The sequence below is a fragment of the Triticum aestivum genome, chromosome 6B (genome assembly GCF_018294505.1).
Source record: "Triticum aestivum cultivar Chinese Spring chromosome 6B, IWGSC CS RefSeq v2.1, whole genome shotgun sequence".
Lineage (NCBI taxonomy): Eukaryota > Viridiplantae > Streptophyta > Magnoliopsida > Poales > Poaceae > Triticum > Triticum aestivum.
Window position 1 is genome coordinate 195727248 of NC_057810.1, and position 20033 is coordinate 195747280.

At 40.3% G+C, this 20033-nt stretch overlaps 1 protein-coding gene across 3 annotated transcripts; it reads left to right on the forward strand.

The window, feature by feature from the left end:
• Positions 1-5224: 5224 nt before the first annotated feature.
• On the forward strand, positions 5225-18835 carry LOC123133950 (uncharacterized). Of its 3 annotated transcripts, none has more exons than XR_006465442.1 (2): positions 5225-5636; positions 18722-18835. XR_006465442.1 is itself a non-coding variant. In XM_044553325.1 (2 exons), exons 1-2 carry the CDS (start codon positions 5283-5285, stop codon positions 9819-9821), a joined length of 495 nt encoding a protein of 164 aa, XP_044409260.1. In that variant the 5' UTR covers positions 5243-5282; the 3' UTR covers positions 9822-10243. The 3 variants fall into 3 exon arrangements, 1 of the variants encoding a protein (XP_044409260.1); XR_006465441.1 differs by lacking the exon at positions 18722-18835 and adding an exon at positions 7118-7336; XM_044553325.1 differs by lacking the exon at positions 18722-18835 and adding an exon at positions 9681-10243 and having other exon boundaries at positions 5243-5636.
• The last annotated feature ends 1198 nt before the right edge of the window (positions 18836-20033 follow it).

The following is a 20033-nucleotide window of genomic DNA, read 5'->3' on the forward strand; positions in this document are numbered from 1 at the left end:
CCCATCTTCTTAGTATACGAGGACGAAGAAAGAATGTTGCTCGCAGCTGCAAAGACATCCGTTGCCACGAGAAGCTCCGCCAAAGAATACTCCATGAACGTCTGGACCTCCTTTGGTTAGAAAGCATAGCATCCATGTCGTGTACCGAGGCAAGATGAAGGCATCATATCTGACGACCTGACTGTGAGCGTAATCAAGGTGGGGATGTGGTCACGAAGCCACCATTGTCCTTCACCCCGTCAGCAAGGTTGGCAAGAGGGCTCGATGTCAAGCTGGGTTGGGTTGGCGATGCAACGAGGTGTGGTGAGGCTGGCTAGACTTTCAATATTCTGGTAGCAGCAGATCATAAATTTCAATAGTGTTATGAACCATCAGTTTTCACCAATCGTTGAGAGTTGAGGGTAATTTGCGCCAACTCCATGAAATTGAGAAGGCCGAGGTGATGCTATTTCCCAACTTCTACAACTCCTCTAAATTGCACCGCGCCCTAGCTTAACTTCTAGTAACAGTGGACTCTACACTTGAGGCGCTTGCGCGCGGAGTTGGAGGGATTTCAAACATACCCTAAAAAGTATAGAGAGACGATGATTTGTTTGGTTGGGCCACACTAAAAAATGAAGCAGATCTAGAATAGATTTTTTTATGCCAACTCGAAGCATTGGATTTAGGCTGGTCATAGTGGGGAGTAACTTAGAGTAGTAACATGCATACGTTACTACTCTATGTTACTACCCTTATAGTGGGAAGTGTCATATGTATAGTAACATACACATGCTCATTTATTGTCTTGTAGACTCATTTTGCATTGGAAAGCGCTATGTGATGGTAACATATTAGGTTACTCTATTTGCCTCTCTCCTCATTAACTACTTGCCACATCAATATTTTTGCTTATGTGGCATCTATGTTACTACCTATGTTACTCCCACTATGACCAGCCTTATATTCCTACTACTCTCCCATTTACATTTTGTTCAGTCCACCACGAGCTACTGATCATGTGCATTTAAAAAGAATTGTCAATCTTGTTTGCTCCAGGGGAGTATTTATTTAAAATACTTCCTTCAAGAGTTAAAAACCCACGCACCCATGTTTCAGTAAATGAGCATTGGTCCTTTCACCTGAATTTAGTAAGGTTTTAGAACGTTATTTATTGTGCTTACTATGTCATTTTTTTCTAGTTTATTTCTTCTATTGTTCTCTGTTATTTTTTCTTTTTTCGTAATTCATTTCAATTATAATCGTAAATATTTTATAAATTTGAACAGTTTTTTAGACTTATGATCATTTTTACATTCAAGAATATTTTCCAAATATGTGAACATGTTTTCCAAATTTATGAATATTTTTAAAGTTCACGAACATCCTTTAAAATTCAAGATTTTTATTTGTGAACCTTTTAAAAAAATCAAAATTATTATAAATTTTTATAATTTTTTGATACGTTTTTAAGTCATGAACACCTTTAAAAAATCAGTAATATTTTGTAAATTCAGCAACTTTTCTCAATCCATAAAATCCTAAGTCGTTTTGGCTAGCAATCTGGTGCCAGTTGGGCCTTTAACTTTGTATAAAGAGTGTAGTAGGCACCCAAGCGTAATTCTATGGCCCGGCCCATTGAAGATCTCCTGTTTGTTGGGATTTTTCTGGTTTTTCTATGTATTTGTTTGGCCTGTTTTTCTTTGGGGTTTTCTTCCGTGCCTTTTTATTTTTATTTTTAATCTTTTTTTCTTTTCTTTCTTAGTTCTTTCTTTTTTGCTTTCAAATTCATGTTTTTCTATTCAAACTTTATTCGAATTGACGAACTTATTCAAATTCTTGAACATCTTTTGTATCCATGATTTTTTTTGAATTCATGAACTTATTTAAATCTTGAACCCGTTTATCAAATTCCTGAAGTTTTCTTCCAATTTTTGAGAAAGTTTTGCAAATTCACATTTATTCCAGTTTCATGAACTTTTCTTTAATTGACGATTTTCTATTCAAAATTCACATACTTTTTTAAAGTTAGTGATATTTTCTTCAAATTTAAGAATATTTTTTAATTCAACATTTCCCCTCAAAGTAGACATTCAATCGATCAATAGTTGCATGCCGAGCTAGGTGTGGTGATGGAGGGCATTGCGTTTTCACTCTAGTGGACGGAGTTGCCGATCATTGTGGAGTGCGACAGCTTGCAAGCAGCCCGGTTGATCAATGCTACACGCCAAGATCGTTCGCAATATGCCATGGTGGTCTCGGAGGTGAAGAGACATATGGGTCAAAGGGAGTGTTGTGTTACTCGTATTTCTCAAGAGCACAATAATGTTAGTCATGTGTTAGCAAACTTTGGGAGAACGGAGGCTCGCACCACGGGCTCCGTTCTGGCCCTGATAATATCCCTAGTTTGTGTCGGGAGGAACTCCTATGCTCTTGGGTAATATAAATCCCCATTTACCCCCGCAAATGAAAAAACAATTGACCGTCCAATGGTCAATTGATATGTCTTCAACGTATCTATAATTTTTGATTGTTCCATGCTATTATATTATCTATTTTGGATGCTTAATAGGCATTTATATTCTATTTTATATTATTTTTGGGACTAACATATTAACCGAGGGCCCAATGGCAATTTCTATTTTTTTTGCATATTTTAGAGTTTCGTCGAAAAGGAATACCAAACGGAGCCCAAACAGAATGAAACCTTCGCGATGATCTTTCTTGGACCGAAAGCAAACCAGAAGACTTGAAGATGAAGTCGGAGACGCAACGAGGAGAGCCACGAAACCACTTTTCCACCGCCACAACCTTCTGTACCCGTGAGATCCCATCTAGGGACCTTTTCCGGCGCCCTGTCGGAGGGGGATTCGATCACGAAGGGCTTCTACATCAACACCATTACCTCTCAAATGAAGCGTGAGTAGTTTACTGCAGACCTTCGGGTCCATAGTTATTAGCTAGATGGCTTCTTCTCTCTCTTTGATTCTTAATACCATGTTCTTCTCGATGTTCTTGGAGATCTATTCGATGTAATATTCTTTTACGATGTGTTTGACGAGATCCGATGAATTGTGGATTTATGATCAGATTATCTTTGAATATTATTTGGTTCTTCTTTAAATTTTTATATGCATGATTTGATATCTTTGCCAGTCTCTTCGAATTATCGGTTTAGTTTGGCCTACTAGACTGATCTTTCTTGCAATGTGAAAAGTGCCTAGCTTTGGGTTCAATCTTGCAGTGTCCTTTCCCAATGACAGTACGGGCAGCAATGCACGTATTTTATTGTTGCCATCGATGATAAAAAGATGGGGTTTTTATCATATTGCCTGAGTTAATTCCTCTACATCATGTCATCTTACTTAATGCGTTACTCCATTATTATGAACTTAATACTCTAGATGCATGCTGGATAGCGGTCTATGTGTGGAGTAATAGTAGTAGATGCAGGCAGGAGTCGGTCTACTTGACACGGACGTGATGCCTATGTTCATGATCGTTGCCTTAGATATCATCATAACTATGCGCTTTTCTATCAATTGCTCAGCAGTAATTAGTTCACCCACCGTAATATTTGCTATCTTGAGAGAAGCCACTAGTGAAACCTATGGCCTCCGGGTCTCTTTTCCATTATATTGAATCTCTTTTACATCTTACTAGTTTAGGGTCTACTATTTTGCAATCTTTTACTTTCCGATCTATAAACCAAAAATACCAAAAATATTTACTCTACCGTTTATCTTTCTCTATCAAATCTCACTTTTGCAAGTGACTGTGAAGGGATTGACAATCCCTTTATCGCGTTGGGTGCAAGTTGTTGATTGTTTGTGCAGGTATTCAGTGACTTGTGCGTTGTCTTCTACTGGATTGATACCTTGGTTCTCAAAACTGAGGGAAATACTTACGCTACTTTGTTGCATCACCCTTTTCTCTTCAAGGGAAAACCAACGCAAGCTCAAGAGGTAGCAAGAAGGATTTCTGGTGCCGTTGCCGGGAAGATCTACGTCAAGTCAAGCCATACCAAGTACCCATCATAAACTCTTTCCCCTTGCATTACATTCGCCATTCGCCTGTCGTTTTTCTCTTCCCCACTTCTAAAACGATTTTCGAAAACCTTTGCCTTTTCTTCGCCCATTTTTTCGTTCGTCTTCTTTCTGGTTGCTCGTTTGCTAGATTGGTTTGTTGCCATCATGTCTGAAACTGGGGAGGTTATCTTTGAAAATCTTGAGGAAACACTTGAATCTTGTTCTTTGAATCATGAAATTGAAACTCCACCTAATTACAAAACAAAAATATTTCGTGTGGGGGATGGTAATATTATTGGAAAAAGTGCTATCTAAGAATTATTTGATTGCACATGATCCATGCCTATTAATAAAAAGTCTATTCTTCTTGAGGCCAACTGCTATGCAGATGCCATTGTTATGCTCGTTGAAAAATTAGAAAGAAAATTTGTGCATATTCATCCTGCTTTGCAAAAGGTATTTTATGAACTTCCAAATATTAATCACCCAATAGCTAAAAAGATTGCCACCATTATCCTTATGCGTGAATTTGGTTTATAATAAAAGAAACTAGGGATATTTTTGCTATAAAAAGGATGTTGAACACCCCCCGATTATAGATATTCTTTATGATAAAGAAACCACGCGTACTTTGGAAGCTAGAGATTATCAATCTTATAGTGAAAATCTTAGGAAGAGAGTTCCCTATCCTGAAATATCTCAATCTTTGTACCTTGAAGCTTTTGAGGAGTTTTGTAACACCCCGATAGTTATGCTACAGTAACCTCACCCTAATGATGTCAGGTCATCGAAATTCAAGTAACAAGTCCAATTATAGTTTCTTAACACAATGTCTTAATAATGTTCAAAATCTTACAAATATTCAATAACTACTTAACAAACAATAACAAATATTTTTTGGAAATATATAAATGCCTCTAAAATAATTAAAACAGGAGCTAACAACATTTAAATTAACCGAGTAAAGAAAAAGAAACAAATATTTAAACCATTCAAAACTATCTAAACATGTTGTGCTAGATCATTACATAGTCTAGTATTTATGCGCCAATTATCTTATTTAGCAAAATACCTTTGGTAGCTCAAACAAGGCAAATCGGAAAAGAATTTAAAGAAAAGAAAAAAAAGGAATAAATAAAATAGGGAGAAGGCCAAAACCTGGCACTATTCACTAGAGGACCAAGTGCACAGCATCAGGCCCAACCCACCACGCCCCCTCCTTCCTCCCGTGTTCACCAGGTCGTGGTGGCCGGCTGCAGCACGTCCAGGCCGCGGATGAGCGACGTGGCGGCCATCCGCCGTGCCCCGAGCCGATTAAGACCACCCCGTCACCAGGGACAAACCCTAGGCCACCCATTCTTCATCCCTCGCTCGTCCCCTTCGGTTTCTTCGTCACCCGAGCGGGACGTCGCCGCGCCATCGTCGATCCCGCGGCCACCGGCCTCTCCTCGTTGCGCCAAGATGTCCAAGAGCTCCGGCATCGTCGACTCCTTCGCCTACCTCCACTGGTTCAAGCTAGGAGGCACCGTACGCTCGGCATCGAGCCGATTTCCTGACACGGCCGTCGCCCCTCAACGTCAAGCTCGTCGCGTCCGGTCGTCCCTGCAAACCTCGTCTACGAGCTTTACAGTGAGCTCCTCGACCGTTCCCCCTCAACCCCGGTTCCGAACTGTGTCGATTTCGTCGTATCTCCTCTTGGACAGATCTCGGCCGGAGCTCTGCTCCCGCGCTCGCTAGCCGCTCCGGCTGCCTGCGCCCGCGCCCGGGGTCTCTCCCTTGCTTGTCGCGCCCCCTAGACCGCGCCCCTGCCGCCCCCCAGCGCGTGCCTTGGCCTTGCCCCGCTCACCGCTGCTCCTGCCAGCGGCCGGCGTGCGCTCCCAGCCTCTTGTGCGCTCCTGGCCGCGCGCCCACACCTGCTGTCGCTGCTTTTGCCGCTGGTACTGCTCTTTTCTACTAGCGCTGCTCTGTTGCTTCATCCTGCTGCTAGATGCTGATGCTGCCACGGCTACTGCCCCTTACTTGTGTTTCTTTGGTGGTCGCCGTTGCTGCTTGTTTTGCCAGGCTGCTGCTATGCTTCTAATGCCGCTGCTGCTCTAGGCTGCTCCGGCGCTAGCCACGGCTGGACGAGCGTGCATGCGTGTGTGTGCTGTGAGCGTGAAGCGTGTGTATGTGTGTGCTGTGTGTGTGCCTGAGGGTGTGTGCGTGGGTGCGTGTGAGTAAAGCCGGGCATGGGCAGGCCGGGCTTGACATTCGGGCCGAGCTCGGGCTTTGTTTTGCAGCCCGAAAGATAGTTCGGGCCGGACTTGGGCTTCAATTTCTCCGTATTTTGGGCCAGTCTTTTGGGCTTTGTGGCGGGCTTGCACGTGCGCGTACTAAAAAACAGCATTCGGACAGGCTTTCGGGCTTCGGACTTGATTTCGGGCCGGGCTCGGGCTTGAAAATATGGAGTATTTCGGGCTTCGGGCCGGGCTCGGGCTTGAGAAATGAAGGTCGGGCTTTTACAAACCCGGCCTGAAACCCGGCCCAGCCCGACGTTTACCCAGGTTTACGTGTGAGTGTGTAGCCGGTCTCTGCTTAGATTAGTACTACTAGTTGTAGCTAGTTATTAGTTAGTGCTAAAATTAGTCTAGTAGTAGATGACATGTAGGACCCCATTGAAGTAAGTTAGATTTATTTATTTGTTTAGGTAATTAGTCCATGACATGTAGGCCACACATCCCCTTTTGACTAGTCAAATTGACTTGGTCAATTCGGTTTAAACTAAATATATAATAATTTCAGAAAATGTTGAAAACTTTGAAAATTAATATTAAATAAGCCGTAACAAGAATGAAAATACCTTGTACATGAAAGTTGCTCAGAACAACGAGACGGATACAAATATGCGATCTGTTTGTCCGCCACACATCCCTAGCATAACGAACATGCAACAATCAACCTCTGGTTCATCTGCCCGAAAACGTGGAACACTGGGAATACATTCCCGGATGTTTTCCTCCTTCGCCGGTATCACCTATCCCCGCGTTAGATCACCCTTAGCACCATGTTTTACCTTGTTATATTTTGTGATGTTTTGTTTACTGTTTCTTCCCCCTCTTCTTCTCCGCTAGACTCCGAGACCGGCGCAGATGCCACTTAGTACGAATACGTCACCGACGACCCCTACTTCTTGCCAGAGCAACTAGGCAAGCCCCCCCTGATCACCAGATATCACCTATTCCTTTCCTCTGCTGCTTGCATTAGAGTAGTGTAGCATGTTACTGCTTTCGATTAATCATATTCTGTTGCATGGCCTGCCATTGTTGCTACAGTTGTTGATACCTTACCTGCAATCCTAAATGCTTAGTATAGAATGCTAGTTTATCATCTGTGGCCCTACATTCTTATCTGTCTGCCATGCTATATGATAACCCGACACAAGTAGTAAAGGTAAATTCTCTCTATAGATATGATAAAGCTGAAATCCCGTCTACTAAGTTTGCTAGCTAATACTTGGATGAGTTTGACAACTTTATGGCTAAACAAGAAAACTTCAATGCTTATGTTGGTAGACAATTGAAACGTAATGCTTATATGATTGAACACTTGAGTGATTATATGTCTAGAGTTAAATGTGAACTTAAACTTATTAGTAAACATGCTTCTATGGCTACCACTCAAGTAGAACAAGTGCTTAAAGCTCAAAATAATTTGCTCAATGAATTAAATAATAAGAAAAATAATAATGCTGTTAGAGTTGTGACTAGAGGTGGTAGAATGACTCGGTAACCATTGTATCCTGAGGGCCACCCTAAGAGAATTGAGCAAGATTCTTAGAGAGATAATGTTGCTGCACCTAGTCTTTCTAAAAAGAAGAAAAAAAATGATAGGACTTTGCATGCTTCTAGTGAACCTGTTGTAGACACACCTGAGAATCTCAATGATATTTCTACTTCTGATGCTGAAACACAATCTGGTGATGGATATGAACCTAGTGATAATGTTAATGATGATGTTCATGTTGATGCTCAACCTAACAATAATAATGATGTAGAAATTGAACATGTTGTTGATCTTGATAACCCACTTTCAAAGAATCAACGTTATGATAAGAGAGACTTCATTGCTAGGAAGCACGGTAAAGAAAAAGAACCATGGGTTCAGAAACCCATGCCTTTTCCTCCTAAACCATTCAAGAAAAAAAATGATGAGGATTTTGAGCGCTTTGCTGAAATGATTAGACATATCTTTTTGCGTATGCGTTTTACTGATATGCTTAAAATGAATCCTTATGCTAAGTACATGAAAGATATTGTTACAAATAAAAAAAAAGATACTGGAAGCTGAAATTTCCACCATGCTTGCGAATTATACTTTTAAGGGCGGAATTTCTAAGAAACTTGGAGATCCGGGAGTACCAACTATACCATGCTCCATTAAAAGAAACTATGTAAAAATTGCTTTGTGTGATCTTGGAGCCGGTGTTAGTGTTATGCCTCTTTCTTTATATCATAGACTTGAATTGAATAAGTTGACACCTACTGAAATATCTTTGCAAATGGTCTACAAATAACAGATATACATGTCGTTATTTGTGAGGATGTGCCTGTTGTGGTTGCAAACATTATTATCTTAACGGACTTTGTTATTCTTGATATTCCCGAGGATGAAAGTATGTCGATTATCCTTGGTAGACCCTTTTTGAATACTGCAGGGGCTGTTATTGATTGCAACAAAGGCAATGTCACTTTTTATGTTAATGGTAATGAGCATACGGTACACTTTCTGAGGAAACAACCTCAAGTTCACAGTATCAATTCTATTGGAAAAATTTCATCGATTATTATTGGAGGTTTTGAATTTCCTGTTCCTACTGTCAAGAAGAAATATGATATTCTTATTATTGGAGATGTACATATCCCAGTTGAGGTAACCTAGTGTTATTTAAAATTTCTCCGTTTTCATGCGATTCGGAATGAGTTTGTTAACAAGACTTGATCAACCTTGTTAGTGGATTCCTTTTGATGAGCATGTGATGAATGAAGTTAGAAAGCACAATCTTCTGTACCCTCCTTTTACTTTCTGTTATTTAGAATAAATAAAGCAAAAATAGTATTTTTTGTCTGTTTTCTGAATTATCCTTGCAATAAAAATACCTCTAAAATAAAAATTTTCCAAATGCCCTGAAAATGAAATATATTTTTTTTCTAAAATATTTAAAAATTATTGGCAGTGAGAACACACCAGAGGAGGCAACCACCTGGCCACGAGGGTCCAGGGCGCCCCCCTGCCTCGTGGGCCCCTTGTGGCCCCACTCCACTTATTCCAGCACCCACACACTCCTTTTTCCTCCCCAAAAAATCACCAACCAGCTCAAGCACGAGTTCTAGCTCATCTTGCTGCCATTTTCAATCTCTTTGCTTAAAGCTCCACTCACAAAACTGCTTGGGGGATTGTTCTTTCGTATGTGACTCCTCCAATGGTCCAATTAGCTTTTGTTCTAGTGTTTTATTCTTTAGAAATTTTTACTGCCTAGGTGACCCTGTTCTTGAGCTTGTATGTCAAATTTATTTGGTCCCAAGTAGTTCTAATGCATGATATAGTCTCTAGGCACTTATGGGAGTAGTTGCTATCAATTTTGTTGAGTTTGGTTCACTTTTATTTTGAGTTACTAAAAATTTCAGTAATTTTCAGAAAATGATGAAGAGATTTTTAAGGGGCTATTCGAGCCGAAGCTCAAAGGATAAGCAAAGTGAAGAGGATAAAAAGCCAAATATAATCTTCCTCGCACCGCGGAGGTTCAGCCGTGTGAATGGCCTTGTGATGAGTTCTTGAGAGCAGCCGGGATTCATGATGATTTTTATTATTTGGCTGAGAATGCAGGCCTCACCGACTTTCTCCACGACCAGCTCGATCAGTAACTCCTACTTAGTAATGTTTTTGTGCAAATTTTTTACTTTCATAATAGGAAATCACCACTTTCAGTGGAGTTTCATTTATATGATGAGGTTAAGGAGATGTCACTATATGAATTTTGTGGGGTTTGCAAGATACCCTTTGTGGGCAGCATAGAGGAACCACATCGTAGTGATGTGGATGGATTTATTAATATGATCGCTGTAGGGGAGGCGAGGAAGGTTTCCGATGCAAGAATTACTAGCATACACTTTTCTGTTCTATGTTACTTTGTAATATTTGTTAGTAGATGTTTAATTAGTCGCGGGTACAGTGGAAATCTTAGTGCCCCTGATATTGATATTTTGTGCCATGTTTTGTTTCGTGATACAACTTTCAGTTTAAGCATTGTTATTGCTAAGCGATTAAGTTTGAACCGTACAAAGGGTCCCATCTGTGAAGGCATCTTTGCTTCACGCCTTGGTAAACACTTTAAGGTACCTATTAGGCATTATGAGAAAGAGGGAAAGTCGATGCCCCCTATTTTTCTACATTATAAGCCTATGGTAGAACATGAATTTATTGTTAAAAATAAGAAGGTTATGCTTAAGTATAAATTGATATTTAATAAAACTCACTGTGAGACTATTATCTTGCCTGCACCCTCTTTGTTTAACATATTTTCAAGCACGTACCTCATCTTGCCCGATGCCATTTATGCATACTGGAGGCCGACACAAGCTCCAGAGTCTGAGCCGAAACCACCACTTGACCCGTATCGACAGTCCGTTTATCAGTGGGATCCGGAGGAGATCGCCAACCAGTGGCACCCAGATGACACTCCTCCGCACACCAGAGAAGGCAGCTTTGATCAGTGGCCATAGACCAACTTAGGCCAAAAGCCTAAGCTTGGGGGAGTATGTATTTCTCACAGATATTATATTTATATTCACACACTCATGCCAGTTGTCGGTGCTCATACCTTTTCATTGTGCTATCCATGCTAGTTCATTTTCTTTTCTAAGTCTTCTTCTTGTCTGTTTGAAAAACCTTAAGAAAAATCAAAAAAATTAGCTAGTTTACTTTCCATACCTGTAGTAGTAGTAATTAAAATAAAACCCAAAAAGATTTCTCGTTTTTCTTTTGCTTGTTGGGAGCTTTCCCGTGTAAATAGTTTTATTTCTTTTCTTTTCTTTGGGGGTCGAGAGGACAAATGAAACTATTTACACGGGAAAGCTCCCAACAAGCAAAAGAAGAACGAGAAATCTTTTTGGGTTTTCTTTTAATTACTACCACTACAGGCATGGAAAATAAACTAGGTAATATTTTTTGTTTTTCTTAAGGTTTTTCAAACATACAAGAAGAAGACTTAGAAAATAAAATAAACTAGCATGGATAGCACAATGAAAAAGTATGAGCACCGACAACTGGCATGAGTGTGTGAACATAAATGTAATATCTGTGAGAAATACGTACTCCCCCAAGCTTAGGCTTTTGGCCTAAGTTGGTCTATGGCCACTGATCAAAGCTGCCTTCTCCGGTGTGCGGAGGAGTGTCATCTGGGTGCCACTGGTTGGCGATCTCCTCCGGATACCACTAATAAACGGACTGTCGATACGGGCCAAGTGGTGGTTCCGGCTCAGACCTGGAGCTTGTGTCAGCCTCCAGTATGCATAAATGGCCTCGGGCAAGATGAGGTACGTGCTTGAAAATATGTTAAACAAAGAGGGTGAAGGCAAGATAATAGTCTCACAGCGAGTTTTATTAAATATCAATTTATACTTAAGCATCATCTTCTTATTTTTAACAATAAATTCATGTGCTACCATCCTCTTATAATCTAGAAAAATAGGGGGCAACAACTTTTCCTCTTTCTCATAATGCCTAATAGGTATCTTAAAGTGTTTAGCAAGGCATGAAGCAAAGATGCCTCCAAAGATGGGGCCCTTTGTACGGTTCAAACTTAATCGCTTAGCAATAACAGCGCCTAAACTGAAAGTTGTATCACAAAACAAAGCATGGCGCAAAATAAAAATATCAGGAGCACTAAGATTTCCACTGTTCACGCGACCAATTAAACATCTTCTAACAAATATTGCAAAGTAATATAGAACAGGAAAGTGTATGCTAGTAATTCTTGCATGGAAACCTTCCTCGTCTCCCCTACAACGATCATATCAGTAAATTCATCCACATCACTATGATGTGGTTCCTCTATACTGCCCACAAAGGGTATCTCGCAAACCCCACAAAAATCATATAGTGACATCTACTTAACCTCATCATATAAATGAAACTCCACTGAAGGTGGTGATTTCCTAGCATGAAAGTAAAAAATTTGCACAAAAATATTAGCGAGTAGGAGATACTGATCAAGCTGGTCGTGGAGGAAGTCGGTGAGGCCTGCATTCTCAGCCAAATAATAAAAATCATCATGAATTCCGGCTGCTCTCAAGAACTCATCACAAGGCCATTCACACGGCCGAACCTCCGCGGTGCGGGGGAGATTATATTTGGGCTTTTTAACCTCTTCACTTTGCTTATCCTTCGAGCTTCGGCTCGAAGAGCCCCTCAAAAATCTCTTCATCATTTTCTGAAAATTTCTGAAATTTTTGGTAACTCAAAATCAAAGTTAACCAAACTCAACAAAATTGATTGCAACTACTCCCACAAGTGCCTAGAGACTATATCATGCATTAGAACTACTTGGGACCAAATAAATTTAACATGCAAGCTCAAGAACAGGGTCACCTAGGCAGTAAAAAATTTCAATGAATAAAGCACTAGAACAAAAACTAATTGGACCATTGGAGGAGTCACATACCAAAGAACAATCCCCCAAAGTAGTTTTGTGAGTGGATCTTTGAGCAAGGAGATCGAAAATGGCAGCAAGATGAGCTAGAACTCGTGCTTGAGCTGGTTGGTGATTTTTTGGGAGGAAGAAGGAGTGTGTGGGTGCTTGAATAAGTGGAGGGGGCCCACCAGGGGCCCACGAGGCAGGGGGCGCACCCTAGACCCTCGTGGCCAGGTGGTTGCCCCCTCTTGTGTGTTCTCACAGCCAATAATTCTTAAATAATCTAAAAAATCATATTTCATTTTTAGGGCATTTGGAGAACTTTTATTTTCGGGGTATTTTTTATTGCAAGGATAATTCAGAAAACAGACAGAAAATACTATTTTTGCTTTATTTATTCTAATTAACAGAAAGTAAAGGAGGGTACAGAAGGTTGTGCTTTCTAACTTTATCCATTTCATGCTCAGCAAAAGGAATCCACTAACAAGGTTGATCAAGTCTTGTTAACAAACTCATTCGAAATCGCATGAAACCGGAGAAATTTCGAATAACACTAGGTTACCTCAACGGGGATATGTACATCCCCAATAATAATAATATCATATTTCTTCTTGACAGTAGGAAGAGGAAATTCAAAACCTCCAATAATAATCGATGGAATTTTTCCAATAGAATTTATACTGTGAACTTGAGGTTGTTTCCTTGGAAAGTGTACCGTATGCTCATTACCATTAGCATGAAAAGTGACATTGCCTTTGTTGCAATCAATAATAGCCCCTACAGTATTCAAAAAGGGTCTACCAGGGATAATCAACATACTATCGTCCTCGGGAATATCAAGAATAACAAAGTCCGTTAAGATAGTAACGTTTGCAACCACAACAGGCACATCCTCACAAATACCGATAGGTATAGCGGTTGATTTATCGGCCATTTGCTAAGATATTTTAGTAGGTGTCAACTTATTCAAATCAAGTCTACAATATAAAGAGAGAGGCATAACACTAACACCGGCTCCAAGATCACATAAAGCAGTTTTAACATAGTTTCATTTAATGGAGCATGGTATAGTTGGTACTCCTGGATCTCCAAGTTTGTTAGGAATTCCACCCTTAAAATTATAATTCGCAAGCACGGTGGAAATTTCAGCTTCCGGTATCTTTCTTTTATTTGTAACAATATCTTTCATGTACTTAGCATAAGGATTCATTTTAAGCATATCAGTAAAACGCATACGCAAAAAGATAGGTCTAATCATTTCAGCAAAGCGCTCAAAATCCTCATCATCCTTTTTCTTGGATGGTTTAGGAGGAAAAGGCATGGGTTTCTGAACCCATGGTTCTCTTTCTTTACCGTGCTTCCTAGCAACGAAGTCTCTCTTATCATAACATTGATTCTTTGATTGTCCGTTATCAAGATCAACAACAGGTTCAATTTCTACATCATTATTATTGCTAGGTTGAGCATCAATATGAACATCATCATTAACATTATCACTAGGTTCATGTTTATCACCAGATTGTGTTTCAGCATTAGAAATAGAAATATCATTGGGATTCTCAGGTGTGTCTACAAGAGGTTCACTAGAAGCATGCCAAGTCCTATCATTTTTCTTTTTCTTCTTTTTAGAAGGACTAGGTGCAGAAACATTATCTCTCTAAGAATCTTGCTCAATTATCTTAGGGTGGCCCTCAAGATACAAAGGTTCCTGAGTCATTCTACCACCTCTAGTCACAACTCTAACAACATTGTCATTTTCTTATTATTTAATTCATTGAGCAAATCATTTTGAGCTTTAAGCACTTGTTCTACTTGAGTGGTAACCATAGAAGCATGTTTACTAATATGTTTAAGTTCACCTTTAACTTCAGACATATAATCACTCAAGTGTTCAATCATATAAGCATTACGTTTCAATTGTCTACCAACATAAGCATTGAAGTTTTCTTGTTTAGCCATAAAGTCATCAAACTCATCCAAGCATTGGCTAGCAAACTTAGTAGACGTGATTTCAGCTTTATCATATCTATAGAGAGAATTTACCTTTACTACCTGTGTCGGGTTATCAAGACCATGTATTTCTTTAATAGGCAGTAAATTCTTGATATCTTCAACTTTAATACCCTTTTTCTTTCATAGATTTCTTTGCCTCTTGCATATCTTCAGTACTGAGAAATAGAATACCCCTTTTCTTTGGAGTTGGCTTAGGAGTTGGTTCAGGAAGTGTCCAATTGTTTTCATTAGTGAACATATTATTCAATAACAATTCAACTTGATCAACAGTTCTTTCCCTGAAAACACAACCAGCACAACTATCTAGGTGGTCTCTGGAAGCATTGGTTAGTCCACTATAAAAGATATCAAGTATTTCATTTTTCTTGAGAGGATGATCAGGCAAAGGATTAAGTAATCGGAGAAGCCTCCCCCAAGCTTGTGGGAGACTCTCTTCTTCAATTTGCACAAAATTATATATTTCCCTTAAGTCAGCTTGTTTCTTGTGAGCGGGGAAATATTTAGCGGAGAAGTAATAAATCATATCCTGGGGACTACGCACACAACCAGGATCAAGAGAATTAAACCATGTTTTAGCATCACCCTTTAATGAGAACGGAAATAATTTAAGGATATACTCCCTCTGTTCCTAAATAAAAGTCTTTTTAGAGATTTCATTATGGACTAGATACGGATCGAAATGAGTGAATCTATACTCTAAAATATGTCCATATACATCCGTATGTAGTTTGTAGCGAAATATCTAAAAGGACTTACATTTAGGAATGGAGGGAGTAGTAGTAACGAGTTTTCTCATCATGAGTAAATAGGGTGGCTATATCATTCAATTTAGTAAGATGTGCCACAACAGTTTCTGATCATAGCCATAAAAAGGATCAAATTCAACCAAAGTAAGTATCTCAGGATTGACAGAGAAATCATAATCCTTATCAGTAACATAGATAGGTGAAGTAGCAAAAGCAGGGTCATATTTCATTCTAGAATTCAAAGGCTTTTCTTTCAGCTTATCTAATAATTTCTTAAGATCAGATCTATCATTGCAAACAAGAAAATCTGTAGCAGTTTCTTCATCCATAACATAACCCTCAGGTACAACATGCAATTCATATCTAGGGGGAGAATCTTCATAATCACTTTCATCAGTATTATCAGTTTCAATAATTTCATTCTCTCTAGCCCTAGCAAGTTGTTCATCAAGAAATTCACCTAATGGCACAGTATTATCAAGCATAGAAGTAGTTTCATCATAAGCATCACGCATAGCAGAAGTGGCATCATCAATAACATGCGACATATCAGAATTAATAGCAGAAGCAGGTTTAGGTGTCGCAAGTTTACGCAAAACAGAAGGAGAATCAAGTGCAGAGCTAGATGGCGATCCTCACCTCCCCTCGCAGTTGAGGGATATATCTTGGTTTTCTCGTCTTTCAAGTACCTCATAGTGATCAGCAGATATAAATCCCAAGTGACTCAAAGAATGGAGCTATGCTCCCCGGCAACGGCACCAGAAAATAGTCTTGATAACCCACAAGTATAGGGGATCACAACAGTTTTCGAGGGTAGAGTATTCAACCCAAATTTATTGATTCGACACAAGGGGAGACAAAGAATATTCTCAAGTATTAGCAGTTGAGTTGTCAATTCAACCACACCTGGAAAACTTAATATCTGTAGCAAAGTATTTAGTAGCAAAGTAATATGGAAGTAACGGTAACAGTAGCAAAAGTAACAGTAGCAGTTTTGTAGTAATTGTAACAGTGACAACAGTAAAGTAACTAAGAAAATATCAATATGTGAAAAGCTCATAGGCATTGGATCAGTGATGGATAATTATGTCGGATGCGATTCCTCATGCAATAGTTATAACATACGGTGACACTGAACTAGCTCCAGTTCATCAATGTAATGTAGGCATGTATTCTGAATATAGTCATACGTGCTTATGGAAAAGAACTTGCATGACATCTTTTGTCCTACCCTCCCGTGGTAGCGGGGTCCTATTGGAAACTAAGGGATATTAAGGCCTCCTTTTAATAGAGTACCGGACCAAAGCATTTACACTTAGTGAATAGATGAACTCCTCAAACTACGATCATCACCGGGGATGGTCCCGATTATTGTCACTTCGGGGTTGCCAGGTCATAACACATAGTAGGTGACTATAGACTTGCAAGATAGGATCAAGAACTCGCCTATATTCATGAAAACATAATAGGTTCATATCTGAAATCATGGCACTCGGGCCCTAGTGACAAGCATGAAGCATAGCAAAGTCATAGCAACATCAATCTTAGAACATAGTGGATACTAGGGATCAAACTCTAACAAAACTAACTCGATCACATGGTATATCTCATCCAACCCATCACCGTCCAGCAAGCCTATGATGGAATTACTCACGCACGGCGGTGATGGAGGATGGTTGATGATGACGATGGCGACGGATTCCCCTCTCCGGATCCCCAAACAGACTCCAGATCAGCCCTCCCGAGAGAGATTAGGGCTTGGCGGCGGCTCCGTATCATAAAACGCGATGAATCCTTCTCTCTGATTTTTGTCTCCCCAAACGTGAATATATAGAGTTGGAGTTGAGGTCGGTGGAGCACCAGGGGGCCCATGAGGTAGAGGGGCGTGCCCCAGGGGGGTAGGCGCGCCCCCACCCTCATGGACAGGGTGTGGGCCCCCTGGCCTTGATTCTTTTGCCAGTATTTTTTTTAATTCCAAAAATATTCTCCGTGGAGTTTCAGGCCATTCCAAGAACTTTTATTTCTGCACAAAAATAACACCATGGTAGTTCTGCCGAAAATAGTGTCAGTCCGGGTTAGTTCCATTCAAATCATGCAAGTTAGAGTCCAAAACAAGGGCAAAAGTGTTTGGAAAAGTAGATATGATAGAGACGTATCACTATACTATCGGGCCGTGATCATTCGGGAGGTGATCATGGGTATATACTATAGATATGTACATTTCAGATGGTAACTAAAGTCGGGTCGGCTCATAGAGTACCCGCAAGTGATTCGGAGATGGGGGGCTGAAGGGGCAGGTGGTTCCATCTAGGTAGTGATGGGCCTTGGTTCCTGACAGCCCCCTCATGGTTACTTTGTGGCGGAGCGACATGGCAGGTTGAGACCACCTAGGTGAGAGGTGTGCCTGGCCCTGGTTGGCATCCGCGGTTACTTCAAAATAACACGCTTAACGAGATCTTGGTATTTGATCTGAGTCTGGCCACTGGCCTATATGCACTAACCAACTACGCGGGAACAATTATGGGCACTCGACATCATGGTATCAGCCGAAGCCTTCTTGACGTCAGCGACTGAACGGCGCGCGCCGGGTTGGACTAGAATGCCTGCTCTTGTATAAGGGAGGCTTGGTCTGCTCACCGGCCGCATTCGCAACGTACAGGTGTGAAATGGGCGATGGGCCCAGACCCCTGCGTGCATAGGATTTAGACTGGCGCGCTAACCTCTCTGTTGTGCCTAGGTAGGGCGGTGAGGTGTTGATCTTCTGAGGCCGGGCATGACCCAGGAAAGTGTGTCCGGCCAGAGGGATCGAGCGTGTTGAGAAATGTGGTGCACCCCTGCAGGGAAGTTTATCTATTCGAATAGCCGTGTCCCTCGGTAAAAGGACGACCTGGAGTTGTACCTTGACCTTATGACAACTAGAATCGGATACTAAATAAAACACACCCAGACAAGTTCCAGAGACATCCAGGTGATCACTTTCGCACAGGGCAACGAGGGGAGGATCACCAGGTAGGATTATGCTATGCGATGATACTTGGTGAACTTCAATCTACTCTCTTCTACATGCTGCAAGATGGAGGCTGCCAGAAGCGCAGTCTTCGATAGGACTAGCTATCCCCCTCTTATTCTGGCTTTCTACAGTTCAGTCCACCGATATTGCCTCTTTACACAAATACTCATGCATATGTAGTGTAGATCCTTGCTTGCGAGTACTTTGGATGAGTACTCACGGTTGCTTTGCTCCCTCTTTTCCCCCTTTTCCTCTTCTTCTTGGATGTCGCAACCAGATGTTGGAGCCCAGGAGCCAGATGCCACCGTCGACGACGACCCCTACTACACCGAGGGTGCCTACTACTACATTCAGGCCGCCAACAACCAGGAGTAGTTTAGGAGGATCCCAGGCAGGAGGCCTGCGCCTCTTTTGATCTGTATCCTAGTTTGTGCTAGCCATCTTATGGCAACTTGTTTAACTTATGTCTGTACTCAGATATTGTTGCTTCCGCTGACTCGTTTATGTTCAAGCACTTTTATTCGAGCCCTCGAGGCCCCTGGCTTGTAATATGATGCCTGTATGATTTATTTTACTTTTAGAGTTGTGTTGTGATATCTTCTCATGAGTCCCTAATCTTGATCGTACACATTTGCGCGCATGATTAGTGTACGATTGAATCGGGGGCGTCACAAGTTTGATTAGATTACTAGAGTAATTTATGTAGGATTGAATAGGTATTTGTTGAATAAAATGATGAAGGAACCCGTTAGAAATGAACTACGCATTTTATATGATGATATATACGGTGATGATCCCGACTATGGGTTTATGAATGTTAAAATTACCAATCAAAGTCCTTTCCATGATTTAAGTTCATCCTCAAAAAGGGAAATAAAGTAAATGATAGATTTGCTAAGACGAGTTTTGGAGGATTTGATGAGAAAAGAATGGCACACCGAAAGATCCACTAGAAGATTCATGCGATTGAAGAGATTAATGTTTTGAGTGGAAAGATTGATGAACTTATGAAATTATTTGCTAATAAAAGTGTTTCTTCTGATCCTAATGATATGCCTTTGTCCACTTTGATTGAAAATAATAATGAATCTATGTATGTGAATTTTGTTTGTAGGAACAATTTTAGTAACAACGCGTATAGAGGCAATTTTAATCCTAGGTCGTTTACTAGTAATTCCTCTAATAATTATGGTAATTCCTACAACAACTCTTATGGAAATTTTAATAAGATGCTCTCAGATTTTGAGAATAGTATTAAAGAATTTATGAGTTCGCAAAAGAATTTCAATGCTTTGATTGAGAAAAAAATTCTCAAGATTGATGATTTGGCTAGGAACGTGGATAGAATTTCTCTTGATGTTGATTCTTTATAACTTAGATCTATCCCACCTAAGCATGATATCAATGAGTCTCTCAAATCCATGAGAATTTCCATTGATGAATGCAAGGAAAGAACCGCTAAGATGTGTGCAAAAAAGATTGGTTTATAAAAGAGTGTTCTTCTAGTTTTCATGATAATAATGATGAAGATCTAAAAGTGATTGATGCAACTCCTGTTAAATATTTGTTTTACAATATGAATCTTGATA

Bases quoted from the DNA above. Each gene is read 5' to 3' on its own strand.
- LOC123133950 (XM_044553325.1), top strand. From the start codon at position 5,283: ATGAGCGACGTGGCGGCCATCCGCCGTGCCCCGAGCCGATTAAGACCA. The intron at 5,637-9,680 runs GTGAGCTCCTCG...AGTAATTTTCAG, and splicing joins CCTCGTCTACGAGCTTTACA to AAAATGATGAAGAGATTTTT.